Genomic DNA, 15,249 nt, shown 5'->3' with positions numbered 1-15,249 from the left:
CTAAATTGGACATGTTTCCAGTTTTTTAGGCTAATTTGGCATTTAGCTAATATTTCAGCTACATGCTAGCTGCTTTGGCTAATTACGCTTTTTTCAGTTTTTAAGCTATTTTGAAGTTTTGCTAATATTTTAGCTAGCTATCATTTTCAGTTATCACCTTCAGTGTTTTTAGCTATAAATTTAAACATCTTCAGCTAATAATCAATCGCGGGTAATGGTATTTATATAGTTTTTAAAATGTTTTTGTATATTTTTTCTGTGAAGATTATAAAAATGAATTATTTTAAATTTGGCTATGTGTGTCTTTCTGTAAAGACATAAATGTTTACTGTGATTGTTACGCTTTTTCTGTTAGCCTACAAACCGACCGACCAGAGAAGAAAAGGGTTACATGGCCCTCACAAAAAAAGTTTGTCCTTTAAACAAATTCAACTAGAAAGGAGCGTAAAAGTGTCAAGGGAATTATTGCCTAAAGTTGTATCTTAAACAAAATGAGGAAATAATGTTGTTTTAACGTTTTTTTTTTTTTTCTTGGTGACAAAGTTTCAAAACTAAGCTGTAAAGTCGTGAGAGTGCCTGCCTTCGATCCTCCTGCATGTGCTTGCGTGTTGTGTCACAGCAGGACAGAAGTTGATGTGCGGCTTTTGGCGTTTAAGTAAAACGGGGAGGAGGCGGGGTCTGACGTCACGATCGGCTTCATAGATAATCCGCCACCTTCGCCGTGAACCGCCGTGTCCACCCTCGTCAAAGGGAGCCGCTAATCCGGCGGTGAGCGCAGAGAAGACGCACGGACGGACGCGCCCCCCGCTCCACGCGCACTGCGCGTAGCAGGAGCGCAGCAGATGGAGACGTGAGTCCGCGCTGAGCGCAGCCAGCCCCCCTCCCGCAGCCGAAGCGCCGCACTCACGCGCGCAGAACCCCTCCAAAGAAGATGGGCTCGGCGGGCGCGGAGCTGCTCGTCACACTTCAGATCCTGCCCGGGTTCTTCTCCAATTGCCTCTTCATGGCTCTGTACGACTCGGTGGTGCTGCTGAAGCGCGTCGTGTCGCTTCTCAGCTGCTCGCGCTCCGTCAGCTGCGGAGAGTGGCGCCGCATGCTCACCTCTGCGGGGCTGCGCGCCATCTGGAACAGCTTTCTTCTGGATGCCTACAAGCAGGTAAACCTCTCCTTCTTTCCACCTGTTGCAGGTGATTATGGAAGCTGTAGGATGTATGGAGACTGCACCAACTTCTGCTGGAACTTTAGCAATTGTTCCTCCAAATGACAAGATGATCAGTTTTAGTCAGAAGAAACTAAAATGTTTGGAAACTTTCCAGACTCTGCCTCCTGATTCCCTCATAAAAGGGCTGACAATCTCAGAATCATCTCTAAATCCTTGATTTTATGGAACCCAAAGTGAGTCCAGACTTTGGACTTAAATTTGGCTCCAGCATCTCATAATTTCAGACCAGGAACTATATTTTTTATGGTCTCTTTCTTCTGTTTGTCGCACTGAATCAGTCCTTCATTTATCATAATGGTTCCCATTCCTGCTTGTTTCGAGACTTTCATTAACTTTGCAGCAGCAGCAGCAGCTGAAGTCTCCCTTCTCCATGACTTGTGGAGATCCAGATGTTTCTCTGGACAGGAAATTTCTGGCAGTGGAGACACTAAACTTTAATCGGAACAGAAAGGGTCTGTGCTGCTGAAACGAGAACGTTTTCGTCCTGAAAGTGCAGTGTCAGGTCTACAGACAAACACATTGATTTAAGTGGAACAGCAATGATTTGAAAATCTATGATTTTTTTGTCTTATCAATCAAAAGAACTATGATAGATTAGAAAATAAATGATGGACAGGATGTACCCTCCCGACTGATGAGTTTCAACAGACTCCGTGACCCTGAATGTGGGAGTCAGGAAGGGAATAAAGGGGGGGGAGGAGTTCCAGCATCCTCACTGTGTATCCAGTTTTTTCAACCAGGAGAAAAACCCAGAATCAAAGAACTTCCAGAAGTCAGAAGTGAGTTTCCTGTTATACTTTTTTTTCTTTTTAATTTGGAGAATTATATCTGCTAATCGATCCACAGAGATTAGTCTCTCCAAAAGCTTTCCAAAATTTTTAGATGAGAGCTTTGGTTTGGCTCCTTTTCAGAACATGCAGCATCACATCCCCAGTGGAATTTTGTGTTAAATATGAACAATACACAAGTTCATAAACCTCAGTAATTTCTCCTCTTAAGCCATTAAGCCTTATGTATGTGTTTTAGTGCTCAATAAACCCACTAAACCTGTTTTCTTGGAAATTCTTCTCTACTATTTCTGCAAAAAAAGATTTTTTTTTTATGTTTGAGAATAAGCTGCTATGTGCGAGGTGTTGGCAGACAGACAGGCTTAAATCTTAAAAGGTAGATTTGCTTTCTGTTGATTTCAAAGACTTAAAATATTCCACAGTGATGGTGTTTTTAGTGTCTTCTTGTGGCCTTTCTCTGATGATGGAGGACAGAAAATAGGAAAATTAAGATTAAAATTGTATTTCTTTATTCAAACTGAAATGCTTTTTTTAAGACTCACAATTCACTCGTCTCTTTTAAACTTTTTACTGTTTTCTAGTCAGCTTTTATTACTAGTGTTTAGGGCTGCACGGTATTAGAAAAATGTGTGATATTAGTGATCAATATTGCAAAACTTAACTAATACATCAGTTTTATTTAAATAAATTCAACAGAACTTATACTTCAAATGATCCACGTCTACATAGGAGTATCTAACATCAAAGAGGTCCGCCTGATTGGTTAAATGCGAAAAGGGCTCTATTTAGTTTGTTAAATACGTCATCCTGCCGGAAGATTGTTTTTGAATAAACATTCAACTGAGTTGGTATCTGAATCAAAACTGCGCGGCTCTGATTTTGCTCGCCGTTTTTGTTGCACCTGTAATGTTGGGTTGTATGTGTGGGAGGCTGTAAACAGAGAACTCTCAGTTATGGATGATGGGAAGAGGGAGCGGGGTTTCTCCGTACTAACGGTCCTGTCCACAACTCAGAGGCAAACTTTTAATGAAGTCCTGGAGCTCGGCAGAAACTAAGTCTGAGACAACGAACAGGACAAACTTTTATTGAACACTAGTGCTGCCAAAAACGATTATTTTAGTAGTCGACTAATCACAGATTATTTTTTACCATTAGTTGACTAATCGGGTCACATGCAAAGTGGATGTAAAACACATATCTTAACCATCATTAGCTTTAAACTAACTAAAACTGAATCTAGGCACTGAAGATGCTAGTGCTGATAACTGAAATCGCTGAAGCTAATAGCTGAAAACACTGAAGCTAATAGCCAAAATCGCTGAAAATGATAGCCAGTTAAAATATTAGCTTAATGCCAAATTGGCCTTAAAAAACCGAAATAAGCTTAAATTAGCCAAAACAGCTAGCATGTAGTTGAAATATTAGCTTAACTCCAAAATAACCTAAATACAAAAACGCCTAAATTAACCCATTAACTAAGTAACTCACAATTAGTCTAAAAAACAGAAAAAAAATTGAATTAGCCAAAATAGATCACATGTTGCTGAAACATTAGCTTAACTCCAAATCAGCCTTAAAAACTAAAAGAAAAAAAAATTAGCCAAAATAGCTAGCATGTTGCTGAAACATTAGCTTAACTCCAAATCAGCCTTAAAAACTAAAAGAAAAAAAAAATAGCCAAAATAGCTAGCATGTTGCTGAAACATTAGCTTAACTCCAAATTAGCTTTAAAAACCTTAACAAATGCCATGACAACTTTCAACGTTGCTATACTCTGACTACAAATAATATAAATTAACAACTAATCAACTATTAAATTAGTCGTCGACTAAATGCGGCAGTCATATTGAATACCCTAAAACCGAAATTTTAAAACTTTAAAAACATAACTTTTTAACGCGAACCAAACCTTGGGACGCGGCCGGTACTGGTACCCTAACCCTAGCCTGGTCCGCGTGTGGAACAAGTACTGACTGACCTGCGTCCAGTACCGACTGTTAGGATACTGGTGCGGTCCACGTCCCACTACAGGACTGCTATCGGTTTGCGGCCTGGAGGTTGGGGAGCCTTGATTTAGTTGGACGTCGAAAAACAACCAGTGGGGACACCCAAAACGTACATTTTTTCCGCGGAGGGGTCCTTAACCAAACGTCAATATGGGACGATTTGAGAATGAGTTGCAATATGTTACCGGCGTAAGATATCACCTGGCTGTTAATAACAAAAAATTAAATGATCTGGCGTGCCAGATATAATTACCCAGTGGGCTGGATCCGGCCCCAGGGCCTTGACTTTGACACATATCTTATAGGTTGTCTTGCTAATATGAGATTCTTTAAAGTATCTTCTTCTACTTCAAGTTTCATCTTCATCGTTGTAAAAACATCCTATTGTTAGCAATTTTCAGAACTTCCTGAGTCCTCAACTGTGTTAAAAATGAATTTAGTGGAGTTTTCTCAGCTCTCTGTGATCCAGAAACTGAACGAGAAAAGTTTGGGTTGTTTTAGAGGCAGGATTTCGTGTTGACTTTGCATCTGGAGTGCTGATAATGAAGCTAAAACGGGTCATTAACCCTTGAACTGAGATAGTGGACATTTATCCTGTAATATTATGGGGTTGCGTGCAGTCAAAAAAAAAAAAAAAAAGAATGAATCCTTTCAGGTCTCAAAAGTTGCATTTCCCGTCTTTGTGGTTCCTGTTCCTGTTTGATTTGAGTTTTCTTTGTGTTGATTAGATCAGCTGATGGTCTCAGATATCCGTCATTGAGATGTGGGCTCGTCACACTTTTCCTTCACGCTTCCTGTTCTAGTGTTAGGCAGCCTTTTTAAAGAAGTCTTCTTTTTTTCATCATTTCAGCCTGAATTTATACAGAAAAAAGTAATTCCTTTAAGTTTTTATAGCTGTTTTTATGGTTTAGTTTGATACATATTTGAGACAACAGGCATGAAGGGGTTAAAATTGGAATATTTTTAATTGAGATTATTGGAGCTGCTGATAAAGATTCAGATTTTACTACCAAATTTTGTCATGTTTTATTTGAAAAAAGTAATAAAATTAAGAGTAACGGATGAATCTGTGAGGAAAACTTTTTATGTGAACAATCGATGAATGATTCTGGAGAAGTTGACAAAAGTGTTTTTCTTTCTTTAAGGTCAAACTTGGCCGTGAAGCACCAAACTCTAAGGTGGTGAAGGTTCCTGAAAGTTCTCGTTGGAGCAGCGCCATCAACAGCGTGACTAGTGTCCCCCGTGGCGCCAGAACCCAAACCGGAGACGAGTGCCGCCTCCTGGATTTTGAGTCCTCAGACCGCCCTCTGGTGGTCAACTTCGGCTCGGCGACCTGACCCCCGTTCATCAGCCACCTGCCAGCGTTCCGGCAGCTGGTGGAGGACTTCAGTGACGTGGCTGACTTCCTGCTGGTTTACATCGACGAGGCTCACCCGTCTGACGGCTGGGTGGCTCCCCAGATGGGGCCTTGCTCCTTCAGTTTCCGGAAGCACCAGAACCTGGAGGAGAGAATGGGGGCGGCGCGGCAACTCATTGAGCACTTTTCCCTACCGCCACAGTGCCAGTTAGTGGCTGACTGCATGGACAACAACGCCAACGTGGCGTACGGCGTCTCCAACGAACGGGTGTGCATAGTGCACCAGAGAAAGATCGCCTACCTGGGCGGGAAGGGGCCGTTTTTCTACAACTTGAAGGAGGTGCGCCAGTGGCTGGAGCAGCTGCGGTAGGACTAATCAAAATCGAGAGAAGAGGAGGAAGTGCCTTTCTACCAGATGGGGAAAAAAAGATCAGAAAAACTGCCTGACTTGACGTTTCCTCTGCCTTTGAGCTGTAAAGAATTCAACCGATCCAACTCAGCATCAACGTGAGGATCTGCATCCACCACAGCTCATAAACAAACAGCTTTTGCATATTTGTAAAATAATAGAATTTCTTAATTTAATAATTGTATATGAATGAATAATCTTTTTATAGAGATACCTTTTCTGCCAAAATCACACTCTGCTATAAGACCTTTATTTATACACAACAAACTGATTACAGTTTTTAGGTTTATATAAGAGATTCAAAGTAGATTTAATGTGGCTTCATTGTAAAATCTCAGTTTATCTGGAGGTCACGGATGAACGCCCACAAACCAGGCTGGTTTCTGCGAAGCATTCGTCTTGTTTTCCTAATCTATCCTCCCGAGCTTTCCGCACACACTCTGGCCTATTGTCTTACTGGAGAAATGTTCTGTCCAGTCAGCGCCGTCTTATGTTCCTTCAGGGATTTCTCTGTAGCTCTCCTCTTGCCAAGTGACTGTTGACACAGTCTCGCACATGCGTCAGCTCGGTCCGATCAGTCACAAACGCACATCTGCAAGTTGTAGAAAAGTTGCTGCAACTTGGGGATGCTGAAGGGCTGTTAGCGGAGTTGTTGGTAATTGAGCTGGGCTCTGTTGGGAAGAAATCCACGCTGTGGAGGTGAGATCATCGTTATACTGTAATGACGTCTATAATTGGATTTAGCAAACATTTAGGTATTTTTAGGGCCGACTTTACAACATTTTATATTTGAATCAAATCACACATGATGTTTTGTAGAAAAAAAAACATTTATTGCAGTTATATATATATATATATATATATATATATATATATATTTATGCCTTTTAAAATATTTTACATAGAAATTTAGCCATTTTTTACTCTAAACATTTTTTTAATGTGAATATAATTAAAAAATATTAATTTATGTTCAATCATAAATGAAAATGCACAGTGAACCTGTAAAATGACATTTATTCAGAAGTTTAGGTGTGATATTTAGCCTTATTTCCTTTAATAGTTTTTAGTATATTGTATTTTCCAGCACTTTGAAAGCAATATAGATACAACAAAAGGAAAAGTTTCCAGTAATAATGCCCTTTAAGTCATATTTTAGTCAAAAAAGCGTAATACAATCCCATTTATCCCACCGATTCTATTTTATTTGACAGTTTTTTAGAATTAAATTGTGGATTTTTTTTAGTGCTGGAAGAAAAACGAACACGTGCCGTAGTAATCATTTACTCTTTTCATTCTCATTGCTGCTGCTGACATTCTATGATATCTGCAATGTGATGCTTTAGCAACTTTTCTGTGCTTTCCCATCTTCTTTGTTTGCGGCAGGACGAAACTAAGACTTACAAACCATCATTTTTGTCTAACCTCAGTTTCCATGCAGCTCCAGTCTAACACTATTCGGTTTTATCTCTAAATTTCTAAGTTCTAAGTTTCCTCTGTGTGTTTTGACCAACTCGTTTTTTTTTTTTTTTTCTTTTTTCAGTTGGAAAAAAAAATGCCTCAACCAACCAAGTAGCCGAATCACTTATTACTTTAGAGCTATTACTGTGTGAATGTTTAGTTAGCATTTACGCTACAGTGATTCTCCTGCTCCTTTCTGTACGTTTTTCAGCACTTAAAAACTCAATCACACTCTCAACGTATGAGAAAATTTTGATCGTTCAGGACATTACTGCTTGTATTTTTTGTGTTTATAAACTTTAACATTTTTGAAATATTAAGCAAAATATGCCCCATAGGAAATGAATGAGAAAGTCTTCAAATGTAAAAAAATAAGTAGATTAACAACAAGCCTTTAAATATATTAATGGACTATGCTTAGATCTTTTATAGTAATTTAAAAAAATATATAGCTAGTATTTAAGCAATGTGCTAGCTCTTTTGGCTAAGTTAGCATCTACTGAGGTCTTTTTTTTACGCTAATTTGGAGTTTAGCTAATATTTTAGCAACGTTTTTGCTCATTGGTTTTTATATTCTACTTTAAAGTTTAGCTTCTATTTTAACGTTTTTGACTAATTTAGTTGACTGAGGTATTTTAGGCTATTTTGGATTTAGCTAGTATTTCATCAATGAGCTAGCTTTTTTGGCTAATTTGGCATCTACTGAGATTTTAGGGGCTAATTTGGAGTTTAGCTCATATTTAAGCAAAACACTAAATATATATACTTTTTTTTTTTTGCAAAACTGGCATGCAATTTTACTACACATTTTTCAGAAATTTAGGTCAACTTCAGCGCTCTTTCAAGGTTCTTTAGTGATATTTTCCAGCAAATTTAACATTTAGCAAGTAGTTTTTGCATTTTCAGCAAATCCCTTCAGCAATTAAAGTTAATTGCTTCAACATTTTCAGCAAAAATCTTTAGCTAAAAGCATTTACACTAGCATTATTGCAGGTAATGCAATTTTTTGAGTTATTATTATCCTTTTGACAACGAGATTTTGGTTATTGTGATGTCAAACCAAACCTAACATTTTTTATAGTAACTTAACAGGAGTGAGGCTTCCAGGAAACCTAACTGCATCTTACCCAGACGTGGCACATGTTTGCTAAGAAATGCTGTTTATTTCTTCATCTCTTGATGTCCCAGTATTTCTTTCCTTTTGCCTCCCCTAGTGGTGGAATTGGGCATTGCAGCTATTTATTAAAAAAAAAAAAAAAAAAAAAAAACTTGCCACAGGAATGGGCTAGAAACGTTTTTTTTCTCAACATCCTTATATTTTTTTCTATTCATAACTGGGCCGGATTAAACCATCTGGTGGGCCGTATGTTTAGATGGTTTATGGATAACTTCAGCAGAACTTTTTTTACATTTTGAATTGGTTAAAAACTTTAAGATACAACCCTTTTTTTACCGTGACACCTTTTAATATTTTGGATTTTCCAGCATTTTTTTGATCAGTTCTTGTTTGCGGTTCATTCCTGAATATGTCATTTGATGCTCAGAGACAACAAATGCTGGCTCTCCTTTTTATCGACAATCAAATAGTTTATTGCTTTAAAAAATAGCCCTAATTGCACTCTTGGAATGATTAAAATTGTCTAAAATCTTCAAGTATTAGCCCTTTGTACTATTTCTAAAAGTAATAGACATTATTTTCAGGTTAATTTAATTCGTCAAATAAAACCAAACTTCTAATATCCTGTAAAAAAATACAAACTCAACACAAAAAAATTGCATTTTCATATCCAGACAAACGACTGATTGTTTCTCCAGATTTGTCTCCAGATAAACTGTCGGTCATTTGTAACGTTGTGAAAAAGCTCACCTCCGTCGCCCTGAAGGGAAGCATACCTCCCGCTCTTGTTAAGGGAGTCTGGCAGACTTCAGCCTGTTAAAGTGGATTTTTCTTCCTGTTTGTAAACTGGAACAAAGCCAGTGGTCCAGTTTGTGTTGGAGCTCCACCGAGTCGGGAAGCTCTGTAAAATAACAAAAGTAATCGATTCTGTTTTTCCTCATCTGAAAAAGCTGTAAGTCACACGTCGTTTTTTTTCTTCACCATCGCCGGATTAAAGCATGAAAGCTACTTTATATCTACTTTGTTTCAATGCTGCAGCACACCAATCAGTTACTCACATGTAATCATAACCTCATCTTTCAAATAGCAAACAGATGCATGTCAAAATGTCTTCATTTCATGTAGCAACTGCACTATTCCAACTGTCGTAGACCTGTTCAGTAGATCTCCGGTTCACATCATGACACTTTCAATGTCATGTATGAAGGTTATGTAATGTTGGTTTAGAACTTGGAAGGAAATGCCAGACGTTCCTTGAACAGATGGTCTGCTCTGGTCACAGTGACAAAGGTGTGTAAATGAAAACCTTTGACGAAAGAGTCGCTGGCTCAGTCTCTGGTTGGATGGGGAACAGCACCAAGTCATCATGACGCAGATCCACTCCATCTGTTTTCATCATCAGTCGGCCCGAACCGTTGTCTGATGCAGACAGCTGTTTTTCGTTTCTCTGCTGTGCTTTTCCATTTATGTTTACATCACTTTTGTACATGTGAGAGGAGAGAAATAAAGTGAGTTTGCTGATGAAGAGATCTTGGTGTTTTCTGCTTATTTTGACTCAAACATCCCTCAGGTGTGTGAAGACATCCAACAGAATCTCAGCTGCTAAAAACATGCAAACAAAAGTCCGATAAATCAGTGTTTGTGTGACTTTATAATGAGTAATTAAGGCTAAAAAATGTACATGGAGTTTATACAAACATTGACATTCAAAAGAAAAATGGACAAACCTCATTATTGCTTTCTCTGGTTAGAAATTGGACCGGAATTTGTTGCACTGACGACTTTATTCCTCTTTTTTGTCCACAAAGTCACCGTCAAACTAACACAAAAGTAACTTAAATACAGATTTTGACAAAAAAAATATATGAACAAAAAATGAAAAGCAAAAAAACTTCTTTATGCAACTTCATAACTGCTAAAACTTCTCTGCGCGACACAGTCTAACAAAGGTTCCAACTCTCAGAAATATACTAAAATAAAAGGCATAAATATACAAAATAAAAAATTAAACGCAAATTAATTATAAATGGTGACACTTTCATTGTGACTGTTAAACTCACCGCATAGAAAAGCTACTTGATCTGAAACATTTGAAACACTTATCCCTTCCACAACATGCTTTGTATGTTCATTGGTGATTAAATTGTCCCCAGGTGTGACTGTAAATACGCAGCCTGCTTAGAGTGTTTCCTCTCCTGCCAGGATAGGCTCCAGCTACCCAGTGACCAGCCAGTTCAAAAAATGGATGAATAGTTTTAAAAATATTTAAATATATAACGAGTACTTGAAGAACGTAGTTTTAGTTTAGAGCTGCACTATGTTGTAGTGGTCAGTGCTCTCACCTCACACCGAGAAGGTTCAAATCCCGGCTGGAGTGTTAGTGGAGTTTGCATGTTCTCCACTGTGTCTACCTTCCAAAAACATGCTTCAGGGTGATCGGTGTCCCTAAATTGTCCCTAGGTGTGCTCGTGAGCGTGTGTCCCTGTTAGAGACTATAGCAACCTGTCCAGGTTGTTGCCCACCTTTGCCCAATGGCAGCTGGATTGGCTCCTGCAACCCTTTGACCCTGAAATGGATTCTGTGGGTCCTGAAGATGGACGGTTTTAGTAGCTAAAGGGCTTACAAATGCTGTGTGGTACCATGTGGTCTGGAGTGAGTTCTAGTTTTTCCCAGTAGGACTTGTATTTAGTAGGGGTGTGTATTGGCAAGATTCTGGCGCCTCACAATACAATCACGATATATCCCAAAAACATACCAGAACAGTTTTTCATCATTTTTTTTAAGCTTAAGCTCACTCGTTTGATATGAAGCACCACAATCTGTGTTTTCATATGATACTGGCAGCAATGGGACACAGAATTTCCCATCCCGAGTAAAAATTAAGTATTAAATGTCTTATAACAACGAAAACTGCGAGGCAGACTGAACATTTAACAGAGCTGGTTCTGGATCTTTTTGTTGTTGTTTTGGTCCCAGTGTACAGCTCCTCAAAGAGGCTCAGTGTGCTGAAAAATTCATTAAAAATCAACTTCTCAGCATTTTAAATCGATACAAGTATCTGCAAATGTTATATCGCGATATATTGCTGAATTGATTTTCTTCCTTCACCTCTAGTATTTAGTCCAGGCGTGAGCAGACCTCAATGCCGGCGTGTCTGCAGGGTTTCCTGATCGTACCTGGATCAGGTGTGTCCAGACACTTAGGATGTGGCAGAGTCTAAAAAAAAAAAAACAGGAATATGGCTCTCTGTGGTGGCAGTATCATGATCTGGGAGCTCTTGTTCAGGTTCATCACATTTACACGTCCAGATTGGAGGTTCAAGAAAGTTCCTGAATGTGCAGGAAGTTTGAGGTGAGTCTTTAAATCAATTTAAATTAGTCTTCAACTACTGTGTGAAATATTGATTTATTAAAGTACTTCTATGATCCCCTTACAGTTTTTCTTAACTGTATTAGGAACAGTTGTTTAGTTAAAACAATTTTTCGTGTGAAAACTCTTCATTGGAACTAAACATTGAACTGGATCATAAATTGAACTGATGCGTCAATTTGAATCAAATGTATTCAGTAATAAGAGATCAACCATCTTAAGAGTGAATGACTGTTCTGTGATCTACCTGTTGAAGGAATCTGATTGGCCAAAACCTCAAGGAGGATGTGTTAGATGCACTTTAGCGTGTCCACTCAGGAACAACAACTTTTGCTCGTTAGACATGAGCTAAAGATGTTATTAGAAATTAAAAGGTAAAGAGGATGGTGAGAGCGAGGAATACATCCAGACCTAAAACAAAAAGGACCCCCCCCCAAGGTCTCCCAGAAAAAAAGAAAACTCTTCCACACAACTATGACCTCCTTTTTCCATTCTCTCCCCGTTCTTCCGCCTCGCCTGTCATTTGATACTCGCCACAACAAATACTGGACAGTGCACTTTTTCACCGCACAGCAGTTTGCAAAAGAGGCTTTTGTGGCAAACTCTGGGCAATCACACACGGTGTTTACAAAAAAGCTGCTGTCCTCTCACTCTTGAAAAGCACACAGAGTCCAGCCAGACACTCAGCTATGCTGGAAGTACAAATAGGGGACAAGCTGGGGAGAAAGAGGCAAATTAGCTACACAAGTTCAACACAAAGACCCGAGAAGACAAAAAAAATGTGCGTTCATGCGCATGCATACTTAAAAGAGCCTCGAAAGAAAAGAGGAATTGTTCTGCAAAGAGTCTCTGCAGAATCAGAACAAAAAGCAATTTGTATAATTCGCTTATGATTAAGTAGGGTTTTGAACCAATCAGTATATATGACAATCAGCGCAGAAGTGCACACAAACACTCGTTTCATCAGGTAGAATAGAAAGTAGAGCCTTTCAAGTGCAAAAGTACGGAGCCCCTAAAGGGACATCGGAAAAAAAAAAAAATTTAAGTTAAAAAAAAAAAAAAAATACTAACTGGTGGGCACCACCTGCTAACTGGTGCGCACCACTTACTAACTGGTCCGCACCAGTTAGTAAGTGGTTCCCACCACTTACTGTCTTCCGATGTCGTAAGTGGTGCGCACCAGTTAGTAAGTGGTGCCCACCAGATAGTAAGTGGTGCGCACCAGTTAGTAAGTGGTGCCCACCAGATAGTAAGTGGTGCGCACCAGTTAGTAATTTTTTTTTTTTTTTAACTTTAATTTTTTTTTCTCGATGTCGCAAGTGGTGCGCACCAGTTAGTAAGTGGTGCGCACCAGATAGTAAGTGATGCCCACCAGTTAGTAATTTTTTTTTTTTTTTTTAAACTTCAATTTTTTTTCCCGATGTCCCTTTAGGGGCTCCGTACAAAAGCTTCTCCTTTATGTTCATGTTTTTATTTTTATTTTTTTGTAGAAAGGAGACAAACTTCATCCGTTCTGCTTGTTTACTCCAACTGGGCATGAGAAAACGACTTAGTGACTCACACTTAACAAGTCACTTTTACAGAAAAGTGGAAACAAGATTTTTACAGGATCCCAAGTTTCAAATAAAATAAATCGCAGGAGTGATTTCCAAAACCAACAGGATGTTCATCCTTAATGCACAACATCTCAGAGTCAGCTTCAGTCTGGAATCCATCAAGCTTAAACTCAGTGAATGCTGCTTGAAATAACAACAGATTCAAAGGAAAAGTCAGACTTTTGTCTCATTGATTTAGTATCATGGACATTAAGAAATGAGTCTTTGTTTTACACTCATTTGATCCAATTGTCCCTCAGAAGTCACTGCTGGACTGTAATGCGCTTCCTGTCTGATATGTAAATCATTTATGGTATTTACTGGCAGCAGGAAATGTTTTCAGATTTTTCCATGCCAGCCGTGAAATGTTGAATGCACTAAAGGTTTTAAAGTTCTCAGAAGTCTGCCCAACATAATCAGTTTATATCAGAGTAATACACGCACAATGACCTTTGTTAAAGTTTTTATGTAAGTTTAGTGTTCAGAGTGGAACGAGGAAATTCTTTCATTCTAAAAAGATTGTTAGTTTAAACTTTTTATGGTATCTTTTTGTTTTGTTTTTATTTTTGTTTTTACATTGTTGAGCAAAACATCAGAAAGCAGAGAGTAAAACCTCATTTTTCTTTTTTTCCAAAATTGTAACCCAAAATGTAAAAATAATTCCATACTTGTGGTCAAAATTGATTCCACTGATCATAATTTTCAGAGTAAAAATCATCATGGAGACATGGACCATCAAAATGGAACAAATGGTAAACTCTCAGGTTCGGGGTGGAATCAAATTTGATTGGAATTATATGGTTACATTTTGGGCTAAAATTCCGGAGAAAATGAATTTCTATACAGTGTTCCTGTGGGGAAAAGTGCAGAAAACTGTGCAAATATTGTGTTTTACTCTCTGCTTTCTGATCATATCTTTGCTTAATGGCAACGTTAAAAAAAGAACAACAAACAAAACAAAAAATAAATAGTTAAAGAACCTGAGAGTTTACCATTTGTCAAATTTTGATGGTCCACATGGCCCCCATGATGATTTGTAGTCAGAAAATCCTGATTTTACAAAAAAAAGCAAATAGAAATATGCAAATTTCTGATTTTATTCCCAGAAAATAAATGCTGCATAGGTGTAAAGTTAGGAGCCACTTTAAAAATATACTTGAATAAAAATGGTGTTTTGTTGTTTTCAACATATTCTTGTTGCATTTTTCTCATAATGGAGGACATTTATAATATAATGCAAAATTAAAACTAACATTTCTGAGTATTCCTTTGTTCAAATCTATTGGGATCAGGAGCTGATAAAAACATGTCATTTAAAAAGCTTAGGTTAATGCACAGCATTGGGTTTGTCAATAAATTCTAAATTCTCCACTTGCAGAATTATTGGTCCTATGACATCTTAATTTTTAGGATACGGAATACATGCAGGCAAAAAAATGGGCAAACTAGAAAATCAAAAATAACAAAGTCATAGTGAATCCAATGGAAAATATTTATGCACATTTTTTTAATGGGCGACAGGCTGTAGGTGAGATACAGGCAGATTTTTTTCATTTTTTTCACCCCCCATCTCCTTCCAGCCTGACTAGCTGAGTTTCAATTACACATATCTGGAAAACTTGATAGAAATTCAAGAAATATAAAAAAAAAAACACAATTTTGCAATTATACTGTTTCAAATACATCATAATTATGTGAAAATAAATAAAGTTGTTCAAAAAAATACTTTAAGTCACAGCAGATACTGTCACATTTCTGCGATCATCACCTATCAAAGGAGACGTCGGCGTCTTATTCAGGACGTGGAGTGGCGAGCAACGTGGGAGTGGCTACGGATGAAGGGATTCTGGGAAATCGTGGTTGGTGATTTTACGGAGGAGCTGTGTATCCAACGATTCTCATGACGCGCTCAACCGAGTGATGCT

The 15,249-nt window shown here is 38.2% G+C and overlaps 1 protein-coding gene across 1 annotated transcript; it reads left to right on the top strand.

Annotated features, from left to right (window-relative positions):
- The first annotated feature begins 220 nt into the window (after positions 1–220).
- On the top strand, positions 221–7,262 carry dio2 (iodothyronine deiodinase 2). The gene is made up of 2 exons (XM_024273354.2): positions 221–1,156; positions 5,162–7,262. Exons 1-2 carry the CDS (start codon positions 932–934, stop codon positions 5,741–5,743), a joined length of 807 nt encoding a protein of 268 aa, XP_024129122.1. The 5' UTR covers positions 221–931; the 3' UTR covers positions 5,744–7,262.
- The last annotated feature ends 7,987 nt before the right edge of the window (positions 7,263–15,249 follow it).

The sequence above is a fragment of the Oryzias melastigma genome, linkage group LG22 (genome assembly GCF_002922805.2).
Source record: "Oryzias melastigma strain HK-1 linkage group LG22, ASM292280v2, whole genome shotgun sequence".
NCBI classification, from domain to species: Eukaryota; Metazoa; Chordata; class Actinopteri; order Beloniformes; family Adrianichthyidae; genus Oryzias; species Oryzias melastigma.
Note: the sequence above shows the minus strand (reverse complement) of the source record. Positions and strands in the feature narration are given on the sequence as shown.